Source organism: Bombus impatiens, unplaced genomic scaffold (genome assembly GCF_000188095.3).
Source record: "Bombus impatiens unplaced genomic scaffold, BIMP_2.2 scf_0064, whole genome shotgun sequence".
Classification (NCBI taxonomy): Eukaryota; Metazoa; Arthropoda; class Insecta; order Hymenoptera; family Apidae; genus Bombus; species Bombus impatiens.
Window position 1 is genome coordinate 1,394,667 of NT_176483.1, and position 12,358 is coordinate 1,407,024.

The 12,358-nt window shown below is 35.2% G+C and overlaps 1 protein-coding gene across 2 annotated transcripts in view; it reads right to left on the reverse strand.

Annotated features, from left to right (window-relative positions):
• The window catches only part of LOC100744719 (D-galactonate transporter), a 28,651-nt gene that overhangs the window by 5,358 nt on the left and 10,935 nt on the right, over positions 1–12,358 (reverse strand). Inside the window, exons 2-6 of one of the 2 annotated variants that reach the window (XM_003485547.4) lie at positions 6,709–6,820; positions 5,325–5,448; positions 4,207–4,359; positions 1,256–1,366; positions 1,023–1,185 (exon numbers count right to left, since the gene is read on the reverse strand). In XM_003485547.4, coding sequence (XP_003485595.1) covers positions 1,023–1,185; positions 1,256–1,366; positions 4,207–4,359; positions 5,325–5,448; positions 6,709–6,814 — 657 coding nt within the window. In that variant the 5' untranslated portion in view covers positions 6,815–6,820. The remainder of the gene's footprint in view (positions 1–1,022; positions 1,186–1,255; positions 1,367–4,206; positions 4,360–5,324; positions 5,449–6,708; positions 6,821–12,358) is intronic. The other variant, XM_024372373.2, reaches the window with a different exon arrangement.

Here is a 12,358-nt window from a genome sequence, read left to right on the forward strand (position 1 = left end):
TATAGAGAGGATTCGAGGTTTTTCCAGTTGAACATGAATATTAGTATATTCTGTAACTATTATTGTGTGATAATAATGTGTGTAATAATTGTAATAATAATTACAGAATATACTAAGAAAAGTATCGCGGAGTATACCGCGAATAAGAAAAGAATTTTCTATACCTAAAGGTAGATCCTTTACGAATCTATTAAAAGACCATAATAGAGATAAAAATAGTAATAAGATATGAACCTCTTGTAACGAACTTAGTACTTTATTCGTTATCGTAGTATTCAAAGAATTGTACGATTTTGATTTTTTGATCTTGGAACGATCCTTATCGAGTCTAGCAAGTACTCGATACGCTACAATATATTTATTTTTCAATCTCGTTGAATTTCTTCTCCCATCTGCTCTAAGATTTCACGATCGTTCTTTTTACATACCATAAAATACAATTAACAGAAAACGCGTCCAGTCAGATATCGACAAAATAACCTTCACGCTGTAATTCCAAAAAACAAAATAAAACGATAATCGCAGGATTTAGCGAAGAAAATGTGGCGTCCGAAATCTTTCATTTTCTGGTTGACTGCTCCGGACAGTCGTGTTATCTGATCCTTTTACTAATTGCTTTTTCTTCATCCTCTATTCACACGATTCATCCGTTAATCCATTCGCTTAATCTTTGCTAAAAAGAAACTTTACTTCGCTTCGAATCCCCTTTGATCGCTCGATTTGCACGAGTATCGACTTGTCGTACTTTTCTTGTGGATAATCAAGTTTCTCTTTTTTGTTCGTCGCTATCGTTTCTTCGAAGCAACGGGAAGCAGATTTTAATGCGAAAGAAAGAAACGACCGTGCTAGTTTGAAAGCTTTGTCTAAATTTTTCTTTTACAGATCAAGCCAAATCAGCTTTGGTAATTCTGTAAAATACATTCACCGTGCATTTGTACAAATAGCGTGAATTTCCAATACGCTATACGGTTTTTTGTTTTAATTAACGTTTCTCGATATTTTCAAGCGCAACTTATACACACCAGATCTCCGATATTTAGTCCTGGAATGTAACGACCAACGGGGAACGCGATACCGTAGCCTCCATAGATGCCCCAATTGAAAATTGACATAACGAGCCCTCGTTGTTCCTCTGGGAACCAATCAGAGAGTAAACCCGTGGCCAAGGGGTTGCATCCCGCTTCTCTGTATGTTTATTTAATGTTTCAGATTATAACAGTCGATCGATTAAAACTGAGAAGCAATTGAAACTTACCCTGCCGCTAGTACCATACGTAGAATGACTAGTTGCCAATATTTCTTAACTGCTCCCATTAGAACTATGGCGATACTGAACACCAACGTGCATATGGTTAGTAGTCTTACTCTGTAAATAAAAATGAATTTTGTTACTGTGTATTTATAGGTGAGAAAGAACAATGTAATCTAACTGTTAAAGATTCTTCGAGGCGAATGGGTCAGAGGTTCGAATAATCTCATCATCTGAATAAATAATCAAATATTTAGTAACCGATAGGTAACTTGTTAATACAGACAACTAATTATCGTCGATGGAATCTTTTTGGCTACCGGTAATCAGTTTCGATGACAATTTAATTTCTTTTATCGATAACCATTATGGGACTTGGAGTTTTTTCTTTTTTGATTACCTGTAACCATTGTCATGGAAATGCACCATACACTTTGTTTACTTTTTCAAAGAAATACATCTTTATTTGACTTCTGCGCGAAACATCTTTGATATATCCTGAACGTTTCAAAAAATACAGATTTTAATCTGCACGTTCGTAACAGAGATTGCGAGATTGTGTACTAGGCTTTAAGCCTCGCTACAATAAACAAATAATAGCGATAAATGTCGATTCTAATATCAGGAATATCCTTGTTCTCTTCTCTGTATTTTTTTCTACGAAACCTCAGTATGAATTCGTCAAATATTTTTGATCTCTTGCTTTGCTGGCTTCGATACCGTATTCTGCTATATTTTATTCTAAGTATTCCTTCTCAGACGTTTTTATAGCATTGACAATAGAACTACCGATGGTTAACACGAAGCTATTTCTACCAAAACCAGTGAAAATGACTGGTCTCTGAACAATACGTAATAATAGAATATTTTTATATTTATTGATTTATTACTTTCTCGCAGAAGCAATTCCACGTTACGCAGTACATTTTTGGTACTATTAATCCATCTACGACCATGATCCCTAAACGAGAGTCGACATATTTATAAAATTGTAGAACTAGGCATTTTGACTGCTGTGGTATTTCTAGCGTTAGCATTTAGCGATCTAGCGATCGATCCAGAATCTTCCTGATATCTGATGTCGTCATATCGAACGATACGCGGTAAAGATTTGAAAAACGTATATCAAGTTGTACAAAACGAGGAAACTGGTTAATTGGGGTTCGATAAACAGATCGCAGGACTCTTTTACACTTTGTCGAGTACCAGTCATTTTCGCTGCTATCGGTATAAGTAGCCTCGATACAAAATTATTTTCAATTCGAATACATAAGAAACAAAATTATTCTTTTAGTTATCGTTGCGAAACTCGTTGCGTGATTGCGGAAGAAAATATAACACGAAGTAGGAATTTGAAAATAAAATTGTAAAACCGGTCAATTTGTCTGGTATGGTAGTTCTAGCGTTAAAATCAGACAATAAAATAGATCCTTTTACATTTTGTCAAGTATTCGGTTATTTTCACTGCTATCGGTATAAGTAGCCTCGATACAAAATTATTTTCAGTTTGAATACATAAAAAACAAAATAAAATTCATTACATTATTCTTTTAGTTATCGTTGAGAAAGTCATTACATCATTGTGACAAAAAAATTTAACACGAAGTAGGAAGTTTCAAATAAAATTGTAAAACCAGTCAAACTGACTAATAGAGTAGTTCTAGTGTTAAAATCAGACAATAAAATAGATCCTTTTACACTTTGTCAAGTATTCGGTTATTTTCACTGGTATCGGTATCACTAGCCTCGATACAAAATTATTTTCAGTTTGAATACATAAAAAACAAAATAAAATTCATTACATTATTCTTTTAGTTATCGTTGAGAAAGTCATTACATCATTATGACAAAAAAATTTAACACGAAGTAGGAAGTTTCAAATAAAATTGTAAAACCAGTTAATTTGACTGATATGATGATTGTAATGTTAAAATCAGACAATAAAATAGATTTATGACGTTCATTTCCTGTAATCTTCGATATTTTACTAAATTTGCTTTAACATAACAATTTCATAGTTCCTACGCGATTATAAGTATAATTATATGAAATTAGTCTAGCTTCTCTTCTCAATATTGCGCTTCGATCATGTTCCAAGAATATGAAATGAAGCAAAAAACAATTGCATAATAAGACTATAAAAATACCTAGCATTACCCTAACGGTATACGATATTCCATCATTCTTCTTCGTAAACGGTAACAGTAGTAGTAACTAGGGTCGCGTCTAGAGCTTCTCGGGCCCTAGGCATACAAACGACTACGCCCGGGGCCCTTTCTACACAAACACGACAGTGGTAATTGTTACGCATACTTTTAATAAAATTGGGAGAGATATAAAGCACGAAAATATTAAAGTGGAATGTGAATAAATATTTCTCAAGTAAAAATACCGACGATATCTTTCTGTTCGTCGTCTTCTACGAGATCCTCGAGACTTTTAAACTTGGTCTCGTTATGCTTGAAAATTCTGCGTTCGACGCTGTTCGAGGCTTCCGGATATTCGTCGATATCGTTGCGTTATTTTAATCCTTTCACGAATATATTGTATCTAAAAATGATAATTGGGAAGTCGGTACAAACCACTCGCACAGTATGCAAATTAAATTTAAACTAAGATTTTAATCTTCCATTAAAATGGATATATCGCCTATCGTTATCGGTCGTTGCTTGTATTGCAACTGAAATCAGCATCGTTGCGTCCTTTGATTCCTGATCAAGCCAACTGCAACGCCAGTGAAACGTCGGGAATTTATCTCTACGCCTCAAATTGCGTTGATCGCAGCAACGCGATTCGCCGCAACAGTAACGCTGATAACAGCGTTAACCGCGTTTTACATTGCACCTCTGTCGTTATTGGTCGACCGCGGATTATGCGCACATCGTGCGCATTTTCGCAATTTCAAATTTCCTATAAACGCATAAATAAGCAGCGTGTAGTTATTAGAAAAGCGTTACCTGTTGTACTTGTCAGCTGCGATACCTAGAATAACGCCAACGATCGTGAACACGGCGATGAAACTCGGCCCTGCTAGGATTTGATAGTCGAGACCAAGGCCGTTGTAGTTCCATTCGCAATAGTGGGACCCGTTCAATTCCAGGGACGTACAACTATGAAATAAGATACATTCCAATACATCGTTCTAATTCGATCTCTGGCTAAGCGGATATATGAGTTCACGAATATATTTGTCCGAACGTGTATGCAATAGCTTGTGAAAGTATCTTATAGAAATACTTGTAGAAATAACTCTTAGCGATATACTGTGTCTACGATAAACGATAATTCGAGAGAGATCGTGCGTTACACTTGTAATCTAACAATTTGTAATAATTTAAGGAAGGTCTAATTAACGCCTTGACAATTGGCAGTTTTATTTTCTATGCTGTTGTTATTTCTATACTCAGAGGTAGGATCACAATAGTTATTATTTTATCGAATGGATAAATCTATCACACCGTTCTGAGCCAAAAAATCCTTTATTGCACGCGCTTACAAAAACTAGGGATAACAACGAAAAACCATCTTGAGCCTATCGATTAAATCTATCGATTGTAACTAGGACTATCTTCTAGTTACTAGATGGCGAGCACGAACACACGTCGTCATTTTCAACATATGCTTTAGCGACTGATTATTTTCTATGGTAAACGTCCAAATGCTTGTTTTGTGAGTTGTAAAATTAATTTTTTTGATCTTACGTGAGATAGAAAAAGAAGTAAGTATATGTGTATATGAGTAATTGAAATTATATAGAATAATTTATAGTTGGAGGTTAAAGGACTCGTTTAACAGTAATTATAAAAATATAATAATAATACAGACAGAATAGAAATATAAAATAAGATTTGTTTATACATCGCATCGTTTTGTTAAGCGTTACAATACCAATTACATAAGTACTGTAATCTGTTTGCTATTTTAAAATGAAAAATGTGAACGATATTATCAAATATAAGATATAACGATACACGATATACTAAATAACGATCGGAGTTGTATAACGTGAAATAAAATAATAGAAAAATAGTTTATCGATAATTTAAATAGATGCAAAGTAAACGAAGATACTTACAAACTTTCATTTTTGGCCACTTCACACTGGATTGGTAAATCCACGATGGATAACGTAGTTGTATTTAATTGGCAGGAAATGTCGCCGTAGTGCAAATCCTCTGCCGTCGCCTTGCTCGTGACACCTTGAAAACACGTGTAAGAAAATTACATCGACAATGAGCGATCCGTGGTTTAGTTATCTAATTGTATCCGTATATTGCGTGGACGTATTACGTGAAAATACGTACAGAAATAAATTATCGATATTAAAGCTGTCGCGAGGAAGACGTTAACGGTAAACAAGATAAAAATAAGAAGATGACCGAGAGAAACGGAAAACTTTAGGAGAACGAACAGATATTCTGGCGAATAAGCAGATAAGTTGCACTTTTCTTTTTATTTATTTATTTATATTTCGTTGAATTGATTTTACGAAAGAAAAGGAATTTTACTGCAACCCGGAGAGCTACGCAAATTTACAAAATAATTTAGAATGAAATAGATATTTAAAAAGTAAAGTCGAAATAAGTGGGCCCAATGTCCAAGGAGCATCGCTTCGTACAAGCGCCAGCTTCTACGTACATAACCTGTTGGACGCGACCATACGTCTGACGATATGATCGAGCAACGCGGAAGACGCTTTCATTCTGTATCGCTACGTTTGTTTATAGCTGCAACGTACGCCTCTCTATCGACGATGTTTAACGACGGCGGTTATGACGAGAATGCATAGCGACGAAAACCATTCGCTGGCATTTTGACGCGTCTAATACGCGCCTATGAAGCGACACTCGATGGACAGTAGCCTGAGTCTTACGAAGGAGGCAAAAGAACCCATGGAATCGTAGAATTCGACGAAACTGAAGGAACAAGAATTAATTTTTAAATCGTAATAGGTTTAAGTAACATCTACTTATTTACAATACTTACGTACAAATTATACTTATCTATAACAAGTATTAACTTATTATAAATAATTAGCCATGTTACTGCGCCACGCCAGAAAAATTACTGAAAATTCTCAACGCGAGAATTGATTTTAATTTTAATAAATAAATTAAAAAAAAAGAAAAAAAGATCGTAATAGGAAGCGCTATATGGATAAAGAGGTTGAAACTTTCAAACGAGAAACATCGCGTTTCGGTTCGATCTCGCAGTATTTCAAGATTGAGATGCAAAGCGTTAAATTTCAGTTAGACGTTATAGTTTCCAATCGTAAAACACCAAATTTTTAACTGCGTATTACGCGTCACGAGATTCGCGTTTGAGAGAAAAGGACAGAGACAGGCGTCTGTAATCGCGACGAACGTAATTACTCGAATAAGCGAGTTTACGAGGATAATTGAGTGGCGATTTAAGGAAGAGGAAGCATAAGCGCGCGCAATTGAATGTACATCGCTTACCAATTAAATAGTGACCTAGCTCGCCAAGTACGTATCCAACTGAAACAATGGCCAACGCGTACGGCTTGTACAAGAACTGCAATTTCTGAGTCGCTGTGCTCAGCATCGTATCCTGTTGAACGTAAAATTAGATTAAATCGTTATCTTCTTCGTTCAGAGTCGTGAAACGACCTTATAATTTTACAATTAATCGAGAACGAAATTAACATACAGACAAAGACTAAGTGAGTCGAGTCACTGTATCTTGTTATCGCGAACAATTTATCGCCTTATGCCTCTCTGATGTATCCAGGCTCTATCTATGTGAAAAATACGCGCAAAGTCGTATACTTCGGATTCTACAACTTTTTAATTCGTCAAACGGATTGTGCTAATCCACGAAGCAAACTCGTAAATCAAGATTTAAGGCTTTCGTCGTAAACGTAAAATAAGAGAAGTGGAATTCGACAGAAGCTGTAGGACGTAACGTGGAATTAACGACGATGCAAAGTTTCTCTTTCTCTTTGATTTTCACCCATGGGTTGGCTAACCAAAGTACACCGTGATACGATATCGATGCTGATCTGAACGAACAACGCCATTGAAAATCATTTTTATTATTATTTCTTCTAGGTGGGTCCTTCTTTTTGTTAATTGTTACTGCCAAAAGATAAAATTGCAGTTTACGAGCAATACACAGAATACGATGTTTCGCGTGAGAACTTTACCCCGCGCGATTATGTCTTCTAATACAGATCTTTCCAAGAATTACGAGTCAAGTTCCTAGATTTCTTTGTCATTCAACAGTTGCCGACATATTTTTCTTTATTTTCTTATACGTCTTTTCATTTTGAATGGCCGACGTATGGAGCTTTAAAATTCTATAAAAATGGAACTGGTGGTACTTTTCAGCCGTGGTTTTCGCTAATGAATTAGTAATTCCGTAAAATTATTAAATTATAATTCTGTCGATCCACGTTTAAGTCAATTAATCGTTTAACTACAATCGTACAGACATATAATTTTACATATGTATATAAAATGACACAACGGATTATCGTTAAATCATAATACGGATTATATAATGGACGGGTATAATTTTGCGTCGATTATCGCGAAAATTATATTCCCATTGTGCGCTTACGTACTCCTTAACATTTTACTCGATCGTAAATATATGGTCGTCGATGCTATCTCTGAATATGTAGTTTGTATACCTACGTTATTCTCTTGCATATGCATGCCTAATATCGATTGCGGAGTTTCGTATCCTATAATATAGCTAGTACGATAAATTATGGTTTCTGCCAAGAGGTGGGACGTTAAAAAATACGATAAAATCGCGGCGTTACTTTTTAGCGATAATTATTTTATGAATACGTACTTAACATTGCGTAAGCAGGATAGAGCGGTTTAATCGCGTAAATTTCATTTAACGTGGAAGTTAAGATCCCTAATTGATGCACCTTGGTATGTTACCAACGAAACAATACACCGCGACCTCAAGATACCCAGAGGAGTCAAAGAGGAAATAGCAAAATATAGCGACAGATATAGCAAAAGAGTCGACAGACACCGAAACCCCCTAATCACTGGACTACTTGATACGACGGACCAGATCCGCAGGCTAAAGAGACACTACCCGCTAGACCTAAACGATAGGTTCAATTAGTTATTTAAATTAAGTAACGTTTACTTATTTACAATACTTGTCACGTAAAATAACAAAATAAAAAAGGAATTTGAGGTGAAAAATAAAAAAAGAAAACTATTTTTTTTTAACATCAATACACTTTACAATCTACTTCCGAACTCTAGGCGTGACTTTCTAAGATTGACTCTTATGATTTTACTTTCGATCGGATCCGATTACTTTCTTTTGTCATCCCTCGACATCCTCACCGTCCATGCATTTGCTAGGCGTCCGCGATCGTTGCCACGTGCTCTTTCTTCTAGAACCTTCGGTGGAAGGACCGTTGGGACGTTGATGGTTCATTAGGCACTTCAGCGATATACATCGTCGCCGAGTGCCGCTTGAAGTATGCCGGTCGTGACAAACGCATCGTATAAATTTGAATCCGTTACATCCACGTTGTTCCACATTGTCGCAGCCCGTGAAGTAATTAATACCGCGAATGCATCCTTCCCACGTACACATTGCCTGTACTTTCGCCGCTATAGGACACTAATTAATTGTTAAATAAATGATTTTTACGCGACTTTTAAATCCAGCTTTTTACAGACACTAGCAAAAAAGTGAAAATTCAATAAGATACCTAATATGTCTTTCTCGCTTTTCATTTCTTTTCGTATATTACGACATAATTATTAGAATATCGTATAGTATTGGTATAAATGTTTCAAACGTACAGTTTAATCATGACAAAGGAAATTACACATTGTCGTCGTAATAACTATTTTGATAATAAAATATGACGATACAATAGGGTCGTCTTTCGACCTAGCAGATTCAGATAATTTTAATATTCATAAATTCACATTGGTAACGTATCAATAAATTTAATATTCATAGACCGTAATTAAAAACGCATTGAAATTGCAATTTAAATCCATGAACATGGCACAGCCGGTAAATACCATTCTATTAAACAGGGTTATTTATTCAAGGCTGGTGTAATTTCTATTCAAGCTGATTTGTTATGCAAATAATTGCTTAGAGTAAAAGTACGAAACTCGACTGTCGTTATTTATGCAAAATTTATAAATAATGCAACGATATCGTAGACGGAAAACATCAAAGCGTAAGGATTTTAGCTTCGAAGTTAAAACGTCGATCGATAATTTTCAATTAACTTTCTTAATTTGTCAAATACATAAATTTGAGATAAATAAATAGATCGATTGAAAATGTCTCGAGCGGCTGGGTGTAATTTAATAAGATGCTAATAAACGATTTGTCATCGTCTGGCTAATCAAATACTATGCGGCAAAACATCGTAGACGCGGAAAAACGTCGATTACTATGTTACGTTTACGTCTCTTGTCGTTAAAAACACACTCTGTTGCGAATGAGCGAATTTCTTTCGCAATTTCAACCGCTATCGCGGTTTATAGCAATTTATGGCGACGATACCGCAAATTTAACGCTTTACCCTAGAAGGACAGTGAGAAAGAGCTAATGCGTCGATCATTACGTAGCCCGATGAATGGCAAGTGTTCGGTAGAAACGCGAACTCACATGTCCGTAGGTTTCTAACGCGTGCGACTTGGTCACCTTGAGCCAAAATCATTCAGACGTAACGAGATGTTATCGCTTTGATAATATTAATTCCATCGTACGTGACAATCTGGAGTCGTTGACATCAGATTTATAAGAAAACACCGGCGAATTTCCTTTTCGAAAATTTGTTCACAACTTTTGTCTAAAACTGTGAGGCACATCCTTGATTAATTTAAGGTCCGACGGTTTCGTGTACTCCGTTGTCATAATATAAAATTCTTTTGTTCGAAATATCTGAAACTTTACCGTTTTAACTTGGAAATTACGAAGAATTATAAAGCGTAGTTGCATTTAGTTTACAGGATGTATATGTTATGTAATTTAAATATTTATTATAGATATATACAGGGTGGTTGGTAACTGGTGGTACAAGGGCGGAAAGGGGGTGATTCTACGTGAAAAAAGAAGTCGAAAATGTAGAATAAAAATTACAAAAAATTTTTTTTTAATTTTTCCATCGAGACAACGATCTACGGTGAGATAAGTTATAACGTACCGCACGCGTACCGAGCGAAAATTCATAGTGGATTTTCTCGAAAACAAAGCCTCGAACGAAAAATTGTTATTCTATATTTTCGACTTGTTTTTTCGCGTAGAATCACCCCCTTTCCGCTTGTACCACCAGTTACCAACCACCCTGTATATATCTATAATAAATCATTTAATAATATTTGAAATTAATACGTCCATTCTCTTTGACCTTTTAGCTCCCAGGCTTTCTCCCCTCTATTCGTTCCTTTAAAAATTACTCTCGCTCACATCGCACGTGTTCATTCACGATCTCGTCTCGATCGTAAATTAATTCGCGTTTCAAATTATTTATTTAAAATGTTGTTATTGCGTGTCGACGATTAATATATATTTTAATGTTTCGTTTGCAATCATGGAAGTTAAAAGATTTATCAATTGCGATTAGCATAATTAAAGGTTCTTTTCGTTCGTTTTGATATTTCTATTCGTTAGATTTTCCGATATATTTGTCGTTCTTTGATTCTGCAAATTGCACGAGTCAGAGACCGATCTTAAGCAGATTTCTTTGAATTCCGTATCCAATTCGTCGAGTATTTTCTCAAGGAAGTTCAAAATCGAGGAACGACTCTGATCGTTGTTTTCTCCACGTGTATCTTGAATCTTCATCTCGCACGAACGCGGAATCATAATCGGTTCGTTCTTTCCTTAATAATTTCACTCAATTATCACGTTTTTCGTGAGATTTACAAGCGTCCTAATGCATTTATTAATAAGTTATTGTTACATATAAATTATTAACAATTGTAGTACGAATCACACAGGTAGCTAACAGCATTCATTATCGAGATCGTTAGATATTTTATTTCCATTTATATAAAATTGAAAATTGGTAGAAATCGTAGTGCAATCGTCGATGCAGCTGTCTGATAAATTATTTTACCTTTCGCGAATCTTGTTACGACTCGTATGTACAATTCTTTTTCCTCTGTTTTAATATTTATGAACTCGCTTGAAAGTCAGCTTGAAAATAACGACGATATAAAAATTTGCTGGAAAAATAAGCTTTTCATATCGATCGATTAATCTAATTGAGATGGATTTTCAAGTTTACAACGTTATTACGAAACATGAATCATAAAGTACACTCCTCTATCTTCCTAAGAATTCATTAAAAAAGTATCAGAGACGAATAGTGGCGTCATAAAAAATAATTTTTTTTAATTCACAGAAAATTCGTCGCGACGATATTTGCCGAAAGAGATGGGATGTGTCGCTCTTAAATAAGTCGGTGTCACGGTACACCTAATAATTAAATACTAATCGGTAAAATAATACGGCGCGTAATTGAGCACTGAATCGATCGATCTTCGCTAACTATATCCGCGATCGATTTGTATAATTGTACGTTTCATACGAGGCACATTTATATCGCATCTTTTGCGAAATCACGTGATATCTAGAAATAATGGTGACATAAAAGAAACGGTAGTATGTATAACGAGATAATTACAAAAATATAGTCGTGTAACGATGTTGCCGTGTATGACGATTTAGGATTTATCATTCTGACAACGCTTGACGTAAATACATTGTTACTAGAAATAGTCAGCAACTCTGTTGTCTTAATATAAAATTCTTTTGTTCGAAATATCTGAAACTTTACCGTTTTAACTTGGAAATTACGAAGTGTAATTGCATTTACTTTACAGGATGTATATGTCATGTAATTTAAATATTTATTATAGATATATACAGGGTGGTTGGTAACTGGTGGTACAAGCGGAAAGGGGGTGATTCTACGCGAAAAAAGAAGTCAAAAATGTAGAATACAAATTTTTCGTTCGAGACTTCGTTTTCGAGAAAATCGACTTTGAATTTTCGCTCGGTACGCGTGCACCTTATCGCGTCTCGTTATAACGGATCTCACTGTAGATCGTTGTCTCGATGGAAAAATTAAAA